The sequence below is a fragment of the Mesoplodon mirus genome (assembly GCF_964341445.2).
Source record: "Mesoplodon mirus genome assembly, chromosome: 4".
NCBI lineage: Eukaryota > Metazoa > Chordata > Mammalia > Artiodactyla > Ziphiidae > Mesoplodon > Mesoplodon mirus.
The window spans coordinates 45,151,036-45,168,933 of record NC_138979.1 but is presented as its reverse complement, the minus strand read 5'-3'; the positions used below and the strand labels follow the sequence as shown (position 1 = coordinate 45,168,933).

The 17,898-nt window shown below is 35.5% G+C and overlaps 1 protein-coding gene across 1 annotated transcript in view; it reads right to left on the bottom strand.

The window, feature by feature from the left end:
* Positions 1 to 17,898, bottom strand: part of UNC13C (unc-13 homolog C) — a gene marked incomplete at its 3' end in the record, with an annotated part of 622,886 nt that overhangs the window by 456,300 nt on the left and 148,688 nt on the right. Inside the window, exons 4-5 of the mRNA XM_082618350.1 lie at positions 7,324 to 7,346; positions 6,678 to 6,742 (exon numbers count right to left, since the gene is read on the bottom strand). Coding sequence (XP_082474476.1) covers positions 6,678 to 6,742; positions 7,324 to 7,346 — 88 coding nt within the window. The remainder of the gene's footprint in view (positions 1 to 6,677; positions 6,743 to 7,323; positions 7,347 to 17,898) is intronic.

Sequence of the window (17,898 nt, the reverse complement as noted above, 5' to 3'; positions counted from 1 at the left end):
AACACTTCCTGTTGGGTGTGTTTTTGCCTGGCAGTTACCTAAAGATAAAAGGAAAAGCAGGCGGTTTCTGAGGGGCCAACCAATGCTGTAGGCAACAATTCTGGAAGGCTCCAGGGCGAGGAACTGGCTAAAGGAAAGCTGTCAGCATTGATGATGGCTGGTAGTGGCTTCCTTCCCTGGAATGAAGGCATTATCTGCATCCAGGGCTGATATGGATGAAGAGTCATACACATCTTCTCGATCAAAAATGTAAACCTATCTTCCTTAAAAACAAGAGAGTGGCCTTTATGTGATGAGTAAAATCCTGCAACCCAGGATGATCCTGAAGTTGTATATTCTTATGAACAATTTAATAACAGAAGTACAAATGTACTCTGGGTGAGGAATTCTCCATGGACTGCTTTCTCGGCACAAAAAATGGTCTCATTTAGAGTAGACATCAGGTCTCTTGTGGATGGCAGAATCTTTTCACTAATATCATTATCAGAAGATTGGAGAGCCTTACACAGTATCCCTGGATTGACAGTGGGTCATACTCAAGTGTCCTTCTGCATTTATAGTCAGAAAAAAATGTTAAGCTACAAACTCAGGCAAGGTGTCAATCTCTAACTTTGTGAACTATAAGCTAGTAGTCATGAGGTAACAGCTCCACTTTTTTAATCCTCTGAATGAGTTCTGTGAATTATTTGCCTATATCTATGTAGGAAAAAATATGCCTGAAAGAAATGATTTATAATCCATTCCAAGAAAACTATGGCATCTATAAGCCCGGTTTAGACTGTAACACTAGACACTAACAGGGTCTAATAATGTGGTCCTGCTGTTTTGTAGGTTCATACATTGAAGGAGTAAGTCTAGTGGCTGGTCTTTGTGGCTAACGTAAAAAAGTACTCTCTAATGACCAAGATTTTCTCAATAGAGGTATTGAGTGATCTCTGAGTAAGTTACAAGAGTCTAATGAAGCATTTCAGCTCACCATGAACTAGGAAAGTGATGGCTGGTGGTAGGCCAAAATTAGATAGGCAGGGTTTTTTGGTTTTGTTTCTGTTTTGGCCACGGGAAGCTAATGGCTTAGCAATCAGTAATTGATACATGGGTTTTAGAAAGTTGATGGCCTTATTGATGTCAGTTTTCCTAGTTAAGAGGCTCTCTGTCTAGGCCAAATCTTGGTGTATAGAATATAACATTTCTGCTTAGCAGGACAACTGCAGGCAGAGTGCTGAGCACTAGCAGACCTGGTATAATCCAGAGTCTGTCGTAGGGTTGGGACTGCCTCAGCCTCATGTGAGATTCTTTTCTAGCTGATATAACTATCCACTGTCATGATTATGTCTGACATTAGCTATGAGATGCCAGGTTTCATTCTTTCTGTAATAGATTAAGCAAGACAACTCCCTTTATCATTTTTATAAAGGACAAGGTGAAAAAGTTCTTTCAATTATTAATCACCAAAGTTCTCCTTTCTCAGGTAGTAAGAATGGAGTTTATTACAGGAAATCTTTAATACAGTGTGAATTTATATCTAGAGTTTTCTAAAGTGGTAAGGTTTTCTGATAGGAGAATGAAAGGATAAAATTTACTTAGCATAATTAGAGTAATATTTTTTATAAATTTTCTCAGTAGAATCTTCAAAAGTTTCTCCAAAATGGAGAAAAGGAGATTCACAATCCAAAGCAAAGTGGCCTCCCAGTCAACTAGGGTTACATCTACTGTGAGAAAAATCCCCTGATGAATTTTTTTTCCTGTAAAGGCTTAGTAACATTGAATTTGAGGGGTGGGTTAAGCTGCTTTTAAAACTCAGAGTACTTCTCATGTGTGTCTGATCCTCAAACCACAATTATTTCAGTAATAATTTTTCTTAAAATGTGGTAGACCTGAATCTCTTAGAAAGTAATTCTAACCAATTGATGGAAGAGACTGTCATTCTAAAACAAAATTAACTTATGAATGAGGTCCTAAATGGGCAAAACACTATCATAAACTTTATAGAAGGAAACCTAAGTAATAAAAGACCAACTCTATGCCTTTAAAGAGCTTAAAATCAAGTCAACAAGGATATGAATCTTGTTAAGGTTATGCAATTTAAGAAATTAATATGTGCCATAGGAATGACACAAACAAGAACACAGATAAGGTAGATAATATTTCTCTTTTGTACAAAGAGAGAAATAGAAATCAAGAAGTATATTGAAAGCCATGTACAAAAAACCATACTTTACATTGCAGAAATGAGGAGTCATTAGACACATTTAAGTAGAAAAAGACTGTGCTTTAAGGAGATTAATCTTTAACAGTGTATAGATTGGACTTAACGTGGAGGAATAAACTGATGCAGGAAGATCAGATAGAAGATAAGCTTGCAACTGCGTAGGTAAAAGCTATTGAGGACTAAAACTAGACTGATGGCAATCTGAATAAGTTGAAAAAAGTGCAGGCATGGTGATTGAATTGCTGTACAATTATGAATTGTGAAAGTAGATCCTGTTTGCATCTGATAACCCTTATAACAATTAACAGTCCTAATCCTAACTCACTTCTCTCTAAGTCTATAGTGAACTCCTCTACCAAAGCCCCTGGGGAGAAAAGGAGTTCTTCCATGAAAACACTAATCAGAAAGTCAAAGAAAAAGGCTTCCATTTTTCTCCAAAGAGTGACCTGCTACTGTGAGTGAAGCAAACTTACGCCAGGGCTGTCATTTTCTTGGTACTCGGCAAACCTGGTTCAGAGAATGTTTAATGCATGATGAACCACTGACTCAGGGAAAGGTTTATAGCTCTGGAAAGAGCCATGATCTAGGCTTAGGAGAATTTCTGGCCCTTTCCTTTAGAAGTAAGGAAATTACCTGTGGGTACAGGGAAAAATTTAATTTATGGGCTTAGATAGGAAAAAACAAAGTTTTCAGCTACCAGAGAAAAGACTGCTGCTATGAGAAAAGATGGGTTAAAAGTCCCTTAAGAGTAAGAACAATCTTAGCTTCCACGTTAAGTGACTGATTTCATGCCCTGACAAAACATGGAGGTCACGACTAGCAGCGGGGAAGGTGGCGTGAAGACAGAATATGACATCCTAAAGTTTATAGAGACTATAAAAGCAATGTCAGGACTATGACAAATATCAAGAGTATATTAAACCTGCTATATCTATATATTGTACCACCTAACTCATGTCAGGTATAACAACTACAACAAAAACCATGATTTTAATCAAGGTAAACTTAAAAACAAAGGAGTTGTTCAGAACTTTGGCTAATGATTGACTTATTCACATTCAAAAAGTTATTTGTTCATGGCAATAACTGAACAACCTTGAAAATCTCAGGACTTATTTCATGTATTTTTTTTTCTTTTGCTATTTTACCTATTTGAAAGGGAGGTCAAAACAGAACCTTTTCTTTTTCTATTTGTCAGTCTCTGTGTCATCAAACTGACATTTAAAGACATCAAAATGTCTGATGCTGGGTAGCCATGGGCATGTATCACTCAGATATTCCTCAGAGAAAATCTAGGAACAGTTGGATGACAGCCTTCTGTAACCACACCTCCAGAATCAACTGCAGCATTCACTTGAGGCCAAACTCTTCCCAAACTGCTGCCAGTGTTCAGTGAGTGAACTTGGTGAGGGTAATGAGCTGCCCCTGTATGCTCAAGGTGGGACTCCTCTAACAGACAGCCTCATCTCTAGCACTCCCCATTGGTCTGACTGACACTTTATTGCAGTCTCATGGCAGTTTCATTGCAGTCAGTTTAAGGCTTTTCATACCTAGTCCTCCTTCTTTCTCCTCCCCCTTTTCCAGGTATCAGACCTATATCATGGTCCAAGGCATTTCTTGCCTACTCCTGTTGTCTGTCTCTCCACTTTATCTGAGATGTTTCTCCCCCAAAAGCTCTTGTACATCTGTCATCTTGGTATGACTCTTAGCTTACGTATATGACAAAAGTTACCAAACTCTTATAAAAGCACTAAGATGTTAAATGTAATGATTTCACTGAAACAAGCATCTTTCCAGCCTTCTCTTTTTCTGTGCATCTTTTCTCTCTTCCTCTCAGTTCTTTTCCAAGAACCTGTCTGAATTTTTATTGTAACAGATAGGAAAAATAAAGTTTGGCATGTATTTTCCAGCAACACTTACAGGAGATGTACAGAGAATGAGCAGAAATCAGCAGCCATGTTAATTCCATTATCTGGTTTCAGTGTGTATAGATTGTGCTTTTATTGACACTTGAGAAGTGAGAGGGAAGGATGGATGTGGTTTGGCTCTGAACTCATTAGGGATGCTGAAGGCAGAGAGGTGAAGGATATAGTAGCCTTGCCCTGAAGCAGCAATGACTCCCTATTTTCAAAGTCTGTTCCAGTGTCAGTTTCCCAGGACAACAGAAATTTTAATATTGAGGATTACAGCAATATTTTACTCTACTAAAATATATATATTTAAATATTGATAGGGAAAGTAAAATAAACAAATATTTCTCGAATAGGTTGTGACTGAAAGCTTGCACTTAAATGTACTCTTCAGGTTCTTCAAGAGGAACTTGCCTTCAGATAACAGCAAATCCTCTTGAAGACTAAAAATTAACACCTCTTTCCCGTATCATCATAATTCCAAAATCCCTTGCTAAGTCCTTAAAATAGGAAATTTCTGGGGGAAAAAATGTGGAAATGATCTAAAGAATTGAAATGAAAAGATGACCTATTGTAGCTAGACATTTACACAGCATACACTTAACAAAAACATGGATGTAGATTAACTCTGTTGCTCTGACAATGATAAAAGTCCATATTCAGATATGAGTTAAGAAAGCAAGTTGTTTTCAAGTGATGGATGCCACAGGAAGGTAGGAATTTAAAGAACTGTAAGCTCATAAACTCAGATAAGCCTCTAAGACTATGACATACAAATTTTTTTAAATTTAAATTGTAATTCAACTTATTTTCTAAAATAAACATTTTATTAGTTTTGTCACAGTATCATTTTTTTGTAAACTTAAAGACAGTATATGTGGGGTAGTGGGGAGAGAGTAATCCATTTATTACCTGAATTTTCTATAAATAATCCATAGTGAACTTTTGCCACAGTTCATTTTTATAACATATTTAAATTATTGTGACATTACAAATGTGAATATAATTCTTCACATATTTAAAGGACATTGAAATGTTTGTACACATAAATAATATCTTAGTTACTTATTTGAAAAATCTCAGTAAAAATGATGTTATTATCCAGGAGCTTTAAATTTGAAACTTAAAAATTTTCATATGTTTAATTTAAAGAAAATAGCATGTGGGTGTTATTTAACAAAATTCATTTGAAGAGGATGAGAATATTATAAAACATAACCATGAGACTATTTCTTTGCCCCTCCAAAAAATCCTAAACCATATATCTAAATTTTGCTTCTATTTCTATTGTACACAAATGTGTTCAAATTTCAACACTTATAAAACAATTTAACTATCTATCCTGTGCATAAGCTTTGGTCCAAACATTACACTTCGAAAATTGATTATATGTTTGTTCTAGTATCATTTACAATAATGACACAGAAATATTCTGGAAAATTCATTAATAGAAGAATGAACAAACATTACATAAATGTTTTGAAATATTTACATCGCTTATGAATAATGAAGTGCAAAGTTTTCCAAGGTATGTTGTCAAATAGTAAAAAAGAAAAGGTAAGGAAAAAGAAACCCACAAGTTGCAGGTGAAATATAGCATAGTAATTAAAATCACAGACTCTGGAACTAGACTAACTTGAATACTGACTTTGCTACTTACTAGCTGTATGAAGAGAAAGGTTTGGTTTTGGTTGCTTTTCTTTCTTTCTTTCTTTTTAACTACATTATACATCAGTTTCCTCATGTGTAAAATGGAGGTCAAAATAGTACTTACCTCACAGGGCTATTGTAAGGAACAAATGAGTCATTATATATGAAACAATTGTAATAATATCTGCTATTATGTCAGCACTAAATTAGTGCTTCTTTATTTACATATAGAATGGCCTAATTTATGTTCAACGCACAGAGACAAACAAAACTATTATTCTATATGAACTTATAGAACATATATGTTTGCAAGCACACAGAAAAAGGCCTAATAACACACATGCCAAACTGATACCTATGTATCATTAGGGGCATTAAAGGAAATCCTTTGCTGTTTGAGTATCTTACATAGAAAATATAATTAATACATTATTTTGTGATTACATTTTAAATACTTTATACACTCATTAAATGGAACTATAAAAAATAATGGTGAAGATTACATTCATTCACTTATTGACATAAAATATGTTCATGCACATATCATAAAGTACAAGCAAGCAGATCAAAACATTATTAATTTTATTAACATGAACTCAATAATGTAAAATTATATGGTTATGTTTTGTGTATGGAATGATCATGTTAATGTTTATTCTGGCTGGTGATTCAACTTTGTTCTTTATATATAGATACATGTATATATAATTAAACATAAATATACACAAATCTATATATTACTTTTTTAAAAACACTATAAAAGCTATTTTACTGTGAAAAGAAAGCAACAGCAAGGCAAGTTAATTATACCATCATGCAACATTCTGCACTCAAAATACATATGTTGAGACCACCACTGAGAACCACTGATGAATGGAATGAATTAGAAAGGTTATGAATGTACTTACCCACCAAACGCCTGTAGTGCAGAGAATTTGGAAGCATCCAAATCATTGCCACTTACTATTCGAGCCTTAAACGAAAATGGAGAAAAACAAAACAAAAGCAAGAGGCTTTTAGTATCCTATAGCTGTGTATACATGAATTTGGAACACGCGTCAACTGCACTAGACACGTAACACCTAGTATGACAGATGCTAAGCAGGGTCAGCTTCAAGTCAAAGCTACTGTGTTTTTGTGAGTGGAGGTTTTGAAATTAGCTGTCAGCATTCAGACAAAAGCACTGGCAGAGTCGAGGAAAATATCATATTCCAAATACTATTTGCCCTTAAAACTTGGTGTGTGCAGTGAAGATCATGAATCAGTCAGAGAGATCATGATTTGCCAGACTTAAAAACAGATGCTGAGTTTGACCGTAGCAGACCCCTAGGTTGGCAAGTGTAAGCTAAAGTAAGCGAAGCTGGCAAGGTGTAACCTCTTCATAAATGCAACAGATTGGGGCACACTTAAATGACAACCAAAGAATGGAAAGCTGGGATAACATGCACAGTTCACAACTAAAACAGAAGAACCAAAACAGGTCTAATATGTCACAAACAAACATGTACAAAAGACAAGGTCCCTCAGGAGGGAAGAAAAAGTATGATTTAAAACCTTTTCATCCACAGAACTGCTATCTGAAAGAGAATCAGGAAAAGAAGGAATAAATGTTAGATGGAGTACTTTTCAAGAAATCATTTAAACATATACATGAACAAAGTGTTAGTGTTATATAGTTTAAAATCATAACTGAACCCCAAGGAAAGAAGAATAGTTGGTCCTCACAATTTAAAGAGCCGGAAAATGTGCCAGAATGCTTGAAAAGTATAAAAGGGTGATTACAGGACTTAACAAAAGACAATGTGCCATAAAAAGAAAAGAACAGTTTAAGTATCAGAATGCCTAGGCTCCAGTTGGGGCTCTGTCACTTACTAAGCACACGGGGCAAACTACCAAATTCTCTGGAGTCTGGAGTCTAGACCTAACTCTGAAATAAAGTCACTAATACTTTGCTTTTTGCCTCCAAACGTTGTGGAGAGGATCAATTAAGATCAATATATATGAAAGTAAACCCCAGGTGACTATATAAACTAAAGATGTTTCATTGAGGGATTATTTATGGCTTCTCATAGAACTTCAGAACTAAAAGATTAATTAAGTATATTTCATCTTGCAAATAAGAAAACTTGCCTGAAGGGATTAAAAGACTTAGGGTCCCAAAACTAATAAATGACAGAGTGGGACACAAATCCAGGTCTTCTGATCCCCCACCTGCTGCCCTTTAGATCCAATGTTTCAGGTGAATTGAACAAAACAGTGAGGGGTGGTGATCCACAGTTCTCCATTGCAACTTAAGATAAATCACAATGTCAACATTTATCACTTTCAACTGCTCATGGGCCCAAGTAGATGAACAATGGACTACAGCTTTTTTTTTTTTTTCTTTTTGAAACTCCAGTCTAAATCTGTAAGGGTCATCATAGCATGGTCCATTTCTACCTTACATAGAGTTATTGCTTTTTAGCATAAAGCTGGAGGGATTTCTCTATGAATACAAGTTCACAGAAAGCTAGAGCTGGCAAGACCTTACAGTTCATGTAGTGCAATCCCGTTATTTTTATAGATGAGCCCCAGAGACAGAAAGATTTCCCCGAGGTCATGTATCTCAATGATGACCTTTATTGATAAAAATCTGAAATATATTTGTTTTCTTGACTCATTAAGTATGAACCAGTTAACATAACTAAATATTTTTGTGCAATACTTAAGATTTTACAATATCCCTGGGTTCTATCTTTGAATATAAAACAGGGTAAGGCACAATATAGAGTAATAAAGCAAATCTTATTTATGGCCATAAGTATTTTTAAATACTTCACAAAATACAGAAAATAAAATTCATCACAGTATCAGAAGAATAATATATCAGAGCCATGAAGATTTTTTCATACGCATGATTTAAAATCACTGACGAATTTAACATGACATATTAACTGGTCATAAAATACATATCTGCATTTCAACAGGAACACACAAGTTATTAGAAAAAATTTCAAAATCTTCCAAATAATTTTTAACCTATTTAAAATAGGATAGGAATGAGTCTTAAGTTTAATATGCTAAAAACATCTTTCAGAATCAACTTAAGTGTAAAATATTAGGGCATCCCTATTATTAAAAGCAAAACAAAAATGTTCACTACCATATTTTAACTTAATTCCAGAAATTCTGACCAATATATTAAAACAGAAATAAACAACTCAAATGTTGAAAGGTAAAATACAGAGTTATTATTTTTCAGGAACTACACTATTATACCCTGAAAACAAGCCAAACCAAACCATCTGGAAAACTATTAGGATAATAAAATAGGTGGCAAAGTGAATATATAACCAACACATCAAGTAACAACATTAAGTTATTTCCTACTAACTAGCAATAACTAGTTTGGAATACAATGACATTAGATCTCATTTCAAATATCCAGCACTGTGACACAGTCTTCCATTCTAACTGTCTTCTATAGCAACCACTTGACTATATAAAGGTAATCTTACCAAAGCTGTTATTTTTCAGCTGCTAAATGTGGTAATACATTAACTTTTCATTCATTGATTCATTCAATGTTCATTCATTCTTTCACTGAATACATATTTTTATTAATTATCAATGAACCTTTGTTGTTCACTTTGACTCCTTTCTTGTCCCCATTTGAAACCTTTCTGAAATACAAATATGATGTCACTTCCCTTTTTAAAACCCACCAATGTCACCCAATGCCCATTTGAGAAATTAGATCTATATATACTAGAAATTCATGGCTCACCAGTCCTCATTCACATCCTACACTTTGGCCACAATTAAATTCTTGACATTTAGTTTCCATGCATGTGTTTTAAATGTGTGCCTTTGCATTTTCAGTTTCCTCCCTCTAAAACAAGTTATCGCTTTCTTCATCCAGCTAACTGCCTGTCAGCCTCCAAAACTCAGTTGAAGCATAACCCCCTCTCCTGGAATGTTGCTACTTTTCAGGGATTCATGGTCTTTATACATGAGTGCTGCACACTGTGTATTCCTCTTGGCTAACCCTCAAAATTTTCCAATTTCCTTATCTGAAAAAAGTGCCTCAATGATACTTTATTTAACCTTTTTGTCAACTTCCATTATATTCCTGAAACACCAGGAGATGACTAATAAATGTTTGCTAAGCAGTGAATGTACAACCTTACATAAGCTATACAACTTTGTTGAAGTATTTAAAAATTCATATAAAGAAAACCATTATTTCATCTTTCTGTATAGGGAGGATGAATTACTTTCTAATAGATTTATAGATTTAACAGTTAAAATCCTAATGGCAGTTAGGATTACACCTAATGGCAGTTGTTGTAACTTGAAATTATTCTAATTTTAAGTATAACTAGGTCAACAAACAAGTAAAAACACATAAGATTGTTTTAAAGGAGATTAATGAGGACAGAGCACACAAATATTAAAAGTCTATGATAGCTAAAATATTATGGTTGTGGCAAAGTAATAGAAGATCAGTGAAACATAAAATATACCGAAGTAATATACCCTTATACTTAAGAACTTAGTGAATAAGAATGGACATACTATTATCAAAGAAAATGAGAAATATTAGTTAATACATGATGCTTCTGGGGGCAGAGACAAGATGGCAGAGTAGAATGACTTGAGCTCACTCCCTCTCACCAAAACACCAAAATCACAACTGACTGCTGAAAAACCATTGAAAAAAACCACTGGAAACTACCAATAAAGATATCCTACATCCAAAGACAAAGAAGAAGCCAAATGAGACACTAGAAGAAGCACAATCATGATAAAATCAAATCACATACCTGCCAGGTGGGTGACCCACAAACTGGAAAACAATTATATGACAGAAGTTATCCCAGAGGAGTGAAAGTTCTGATCCCCACATCAGGCACCCCATCATGAGAGTCTTGCATCAGGAGGAGTCCCCAGAGCATCTGGCTTTGAAGGTCATTGGGGTTCTGATCACAGGAATTCCACAGGAATGGGAGAAACAGAAACTCCACTCTTGGATGTTGCACAAAAGGTCTTGTGCACACCCGGATGCAGGGGAAAAAGCAATGACCTCATAAGAGCCTGGGCCAGACCTACTTGCTGGTATTGGAGGGTCTCCTGAAGAGGTAGGGGGAGGCTGTGGCTCACTGCAGGGGAAAAGATAATGGAGGCTGTAGTTCTAGAGAATACTCATTGGCAAGAGCTCTCCTGTAGGTCACCACTTTCCCACAAGACCTGGCCCCACCCAATGCCCTGTATGCTCCAGTGCTGAAACACCTCAGTCCAAACAACCAACAGGGTGGGAACACAGCCCCACCCAACTGCAGACAGGCTACCTAAAGTCTTCCTGAGCCCACAGCTTCCCAATGAACACACCCCTTCACATGGTCCCGCCCACCAGAGGGACAAGACCAAGTTCTAGTAACCAGTGGGCAAGAACCAGTCCTTCCCACCAGGAAGCTGGCATAAGCCCCTTAGACCAGCATTATCCATCAGGGGACAGACAGCAGAAGCAAGAAGAACTAAAACCCTGCCTCCTGAGGAACAGAAACAGCAAACACAGAAAGCTACACAAAATGAGACAGCAGAGGAATGTGTCCCAGATGAACGAACAAGATAAAACCCCAGAAGAACTACTAAGTGAACTGGAGACAGGTAATCTACCTGAAAAAGAATTCAGAGTAATGATAGTAAAGATGATCTAAAATCTTGGAAAAAAGAATGGAGGAACAGATAGAGAAGATACAAGAAATGTTTAAAAAAGAGCAAGAAGATCTACAGAACAGAGATGAACACTACAATAACTGGAATAAAAATACACCAGAAGGAATCAATATCAGAATACATGAATCACAGGGCTTCCCTGGTGGCGCAGTGGCTGAGAGTCCGCCTGCCGATGCAGGGAATGTGGGTTTGTGCCCCGGTCCAGGAAGATCCCACATGCCGCAGAGCAGCTGGGCCCGTGAGCCATGGCTGCTGAGCCTGCACGTCCAGAGCCTGTGCTCCACAACAGGAGAGGCCACAACAGTGAGAGGCCCGCGTACCGCAAAAAAAAAAAAAAAAAAAATAGAATACATGAATCACAAGAATGAATAAGTGAACTGGAAGACAGAATGGTGGAGATCACTGCTTCAGAACAGAATAAAGGAAAAAGAATGAAAAGAAATGAGGACAGTCTAAGAGACCTCTGGGACAACATTAAACACACCAATATTCTCAGTATGGAGGTCCTAGAAGGAGAAGACAGAGAAAGGATCTGATAAAATATATGAAGAGGTAATAGCTGAAAACTCCCCTATCATGGGAAATGAAGCAGTCATCCAAGTCCAGGAAGTGCAGAGAGTCCCAGGCAGGAAAACCCCAAGGAGGAGCATGCCAAGAGACATAGTAATCAAGTTGACAAAAATTAAAGACAAAGAAAATATTAAAAGCAACAAGGGAAAAGCAAAAGTAACATACAGGAAACTCCTATAAGGTTATCAGCTGATTTTTCAGCAGAAACTCTACAAGCCAGAAGGGAGTGGCAAAATATATGTAAAATGATGAAAGGGAAGAACCTACAACCAAGAATACTCTACCAAGTAATGCTCTCATTCAGATGTGATGGAGAAATCAAAAGCTTTATAGACAAGAAAAAGCTAAGAGAATTCAGCACCACCAGAACAGCTTTGCAACAAATGCTAAAGGAACTTCTCTAGGTGAAAAAGAAAAAGCCACAACTAGAAACAAGAAAATAATGAATGGAAAAGCTCACCAGTAAAGGCAAACATAGAGTAAAGGTAGGAAGTCATCCACACACAAATATGAAGTCAAAACCAGCAACTGTGAGAAGAGGAGAGTACAAACGCAAGACATTGGAAATGGATTTGAAATTAAGGGACCAGCAACTTAAAACAATCTTGTTTGTATACAGACTGCTATATCAAAACCTCAAGGTAACCACAAAGAGAAAAACTACAATAGATACACAAAAAAATAAAAAGGAATCCAAACACAACACTAATGTTAGTCATCAAAACACAACTGAAGGGAACAAAAGAGGAAGGGAAGGAAAAAGACCTACAAAACCAAAACCAAAACTATTAACAAAATGGCAATAAGAACATACATATTGATAATTACCTTAAACATAAATGGATTAAATGTTCCAACCAAAAGACAAAGACTGGCTGAATGTATACAAAAATAAGACCCATATATATGCTGTCTACAAGAGACCCACTTCAGATCTAGGGACACATACTGACTGAAAGTGAAGGGATGGAATAAGGTATTCTATGTAAATGGGAATCAAAAGGAAGCTGGACTAGCAACACTCATATCATACAAAACAGACTTTAAAATAAAGACTGTTATAAAAGACAAAGAAGGGGGCTTCCCTGGTGGCACAGTGGTTGGGAGTCCGCCTGCCAATGCAGGGGACGCGGGTTCGTGCCCCGGTCCGGGAGGATCCCACATGCCGCGGAGCGGCTGGGCCCGTGAGGCATGGCCGCTGAGCCTGCGTGTCCGGAACCTGTGCTCCGCAACGGGAGAGGCCACAACAGTGAGAAGCCCGTGTACCGCAAAAAAAAAAAAAAAAAAAAAAACAGACAAAGAAGGAAACTTCACAATGATCAAGGCAACAATCCAAGAAGAAGATATAATAATTGTAAAAATATATGTACCCAATATGGGAGCACCACATTATATAAGGAAAAAACTAACAGCCATAAAAGGAGAACTCTACAGTAACACATTAATAGTGGGGGACTTTAACACCCTACTTTCATCAATAGATCATACAGGGAGAAAGTCAAAAAGGAAACACAGGCCTTAAATGACACATTAGAACAAATAGACTTAATTGATATTTATAGAGCATCCCATCCAAAAGCAGCAGAATACACATTCTCCCTACTGAACATGGAACATTCTCCAGACCTTACCACATGCTGGGCAACAAAATCAAGCCTAAGTAAATTTAATAAAAATGAGATCATATCAAGCATCTATTCTGACCACAATGCAATGAGATTAGAAATCAACTACAAGAAAAAAACTGGAAAAAATCACAAACACATGGAGGCTAAACAATATGCTACCAAACAACCAATGGATCATTGAAGAAATCAAAAAATACCTGTAGAAAAATGAAAATGAAAGCATGACAATCCAAAACCTATGGGGCTCAGCAAAAGCAGTCCATAGCAATTCAAGCTCTCCTCAAGAAACAAGAAAAATCTCAAATAAATAACCTAAACTTACACCTAAAGCAACTAGAAAAAGAACAACAAACAAAATACAAAGCTAGTAAAACAAAAGAAATCATAAAAATCAGAGAAGAAAAAATTGAAATAGTGAAGAACAATAGAAAAGATCAATAAAACTAAAACCTGGTTCTCTGAAAAGATAAACAAAATTGATAAACCTTTAGTCAGACTCATCAAGAAAAAAAAACGGAGAAAGAGGGCTCAAATCCAAAAAATTAGAAATGAAAAATAAGTTACAATGGACTCAAAGGATAATAAGAGAATACAACAAGCAACTATATGTCAATGAAAGGAACAACCTAGAAGAAGTGGACAAATTCTTGGAAAGATACAGTCTCCCAAGACTGAACCAGGGAGACATCGAAAATATGAATATGCCAATCACAAGGACTGAAATTGAAACTGTGATGAAGAAACTTACAACAAACAAAAGTCCAGGACCAGATGGTTTCACAGGCAAATTCTATCAGACCTTTAGAGAAGAGTTAATGCCTATCCTTCTCAAACTATTCAAAAAATTGCACAGGAAGGAATATTCCCAAACTCATTCTATGAGGCCACCATCCCCCTGATACCAAAATGAGACAAAGATACCACAAATAAGAAAATTACAGGCCAATATTACTGATGAACATAGATGTAAAAATCCTCAACAAAATGCTAGTAAACCAAATGCAACAATACATTAAAAGGATCATACACTACGAATAAGTTGGATTTATCCCAGGGATGCAAGGATTTTTTTTAATATCCATAAATGAATCAGTGTGATACACCACATTAACAAATTAAAGAATAAAAATCATATGATCATCTCAATAGATGCAGAGAAAGCTTTTGACAAAATTCAGCACTAATTTATGATGAAAACTCTCCAGAAACTAGATATAGAGGGAACATACCTCAACATAATAAAGCCCATATATGACAAACCTACAGCTAACATCATACTCAATGGTGAAAAGCTGAAAGCATTTCCTCTAAGATCAGGAACAAGACAGTGATATCCACTCTTGCCACCTTTATTCAAAATAGTTTTGGAAGTACTAGCCATGACAATCAGAGAAGAAAAAGAAATAAAAGGAATCCAAATTGGAAAAGAAGTATGACTGTCACTGTTTGCAGATGACATGATACTATGCAGATGACATGATACTATTCATATATAATCCTAAAGATGCCAACAGGAAACTACTAGAGCTAATCAATGAATTTGGTAAAGTTGCAGGATATAAAATTAATACACAGAAATCTGTTGCATTGCTAAACACTAACAATGAAAGATCAGAAAGAGAAATTAAAGAAATAACCCCATTAACCATCACATTAAAAAGAATAAAATACCTAGGAATAAACCTACCTAAGGAGGGAAAAGATCTGTACTCCAAACACTATAACATTCTGATGAAAAAAATCAAAGATGACACGAACAAATGGAAAGATATACTATGACCATGGATTGAAAGAATCAATATTGTCAAAATGACTGTACTACACAAGGCAATCTACAGATTCAATGCAATCTCTATCAAATTACCAATGGCACTTATCACAGAACTAGAACAAAAAATCTTAAAATTTGTACAGAGACACAAAGGCCCTGAATAGCAAAAGCAATCTTGAAAAAGAAAAATGGAGCTGGAGGAATCAGGCACCCTGACTTCAGACTATACTACAAAGCTACAGTCATCAAAACAGTATGGTACTGGCACAAAAAAACCAGAAATATAGTTCAATGGAAGAGGATAGAAAGCCCAGAAATTAAACCATGCACTTATGGTCAATTAATCTACAACAAAGGAGGCAAGACTATACAATGGAGAAAAGACAGTCTCTTCAATAAATGGTGCTGGGAAAACTGGACAGCTACTTTTAAAAAGATGAAATTAGAATATTCTCTAACTGCATACACGAAAATAAACTCAAAATGGATTAAAGACCTAAGTGTAAGACTGGATACTCTAAAACTCTTAGAAGAAAACATAGGCAGAACACTCTTTGACATAAATTGCAGCAAGATCTTTTTTGATCTGTCTCCTAGAGTAATGAAAATAAAAACAAAAATAAACAAATGGGACCTAATTAAACTTAAAAGCTTTTGTACAGGAAAGGAAACCATGAACAAAATGAAAAGACAACCCACAGAATGGGAGAAAATATTTGCAAACAATGAGAGGGACAAGGTATTAATCTCCAAAAGTTACAAACAGCTCATTATCAAAAAAAAAAAAAAAAGTAAAGAAAAATCCAATCTAAAAACGGGCAGAGGACCTAAACAGACATTTCTCCAAAGAAGACAGGCAGATGGTCAACAGGCACATGAAAAGATGCTTAATGTTGCTAATTATTAGAGAAATGCAAGTCACTACTACAATGAGATATATAACATTTAACACCAGTCAGCACAGCCATCATCAAAAACTCCACAAACAATAAATGCTGAAGAGCATGTGGAGAAAAGGGAACCCTCCTACACTGTTGGTGGGAATGTAGATTGGTGCAGCCACTATGGAGAACGGTACGGAGGTTCCTTAAAAAACTAAAAATAGAGCTACTACATAACCCAGCAATCTCACTCCTGGGCATGTATCCAGAGAAAAACATGGTTCAAAAGGATACATGCACCCCAATGTTCACTGCAACATTTATTTAGAATAGCCAAGACATGGAAACAACCTAAATGTCCATCAACAGATGAATGGATAAAGATGTGGTTCATATATACAATGGGCTATTACTCAGCCATTAAAAAGTGTGAAATAATACCATTTGCAGCAATATGGATGGACCTGGAGATTATCATACTAACTGAACTAAGAGAAAAACAAATATCATATGATATTACTTATATGAAGAAAATTAAAAAATGATACAACTGAACTTATTTACAAAACAGAAACAGACTCACAGACATAGAAAACAAACTTATGGTTACCAAAGGGGAAAGGTGGGGGTAAGGATAAATTGGAAGTTTGGGATTCACAAATACACACTACTATATTTAAAATAGATAACCAACAAGGACCTGGTTTATAGCAGAGGGATCTCTGCTCAATATTCTGTAATAACCTAAATGGAAAAAGAATTTGAAAAAGAATAGATATATGTATATGTATCACTGAATCATTTTGCTGTACACCTGAAACTAACACAACATTGAAATCAAATATATTCCCATATGAAATAAAAATTATAAATAAAATGCTACTTAGAACATTGGGTAAATATTTATAATACTCATTTGTATCTCATACATATATCATGAAGTTCCAGATATATTAAATTTAAAGTAATTTAAATTCAAGTAAGAAAAAATAAAAATAAAAGTGTATATTTATTAAGCCTATGGAATAAGAAGATATGCTCAAACTTAGAGGTAAAATAATACAACAAAGAGAAACGTTTGATAAATTTATATTCATTTAGTATTTTTGTATATAAAAACAAGAAAATATTTTTTGCTGAATACATGTATATTAATATGTTTAATGTATAAAGAACTCTCACCTGTCTATAAAAAGTGACACTAATACCCCAATATACAGTCAAGAATGTGACTAGATAATTCACAAATTAGAATGCAATGGTCCATAAGCTTGAAAATTTAACCAATTTATTAAAACTATGCCTAACCATGATTATAAAATTAGCAAAGTTTAGAATAATGATATTAATTTTAATGATATTGAAAATAATTACCAAGGTCTTTGAGGATATCATGAACCAGGCACTCTGATATAGGGTTGGTAACAGTGAAAATTATATTTGTCAGAAACATTTTAGTGATGTCTAGCAATAAACTTTGTTCTTATGGGTAAATTCCTTTTTCGGAAGTTGATGCTAAGGAAATTAATTTTGTTATGGACTGAATTGTGTCCCCCTTAAT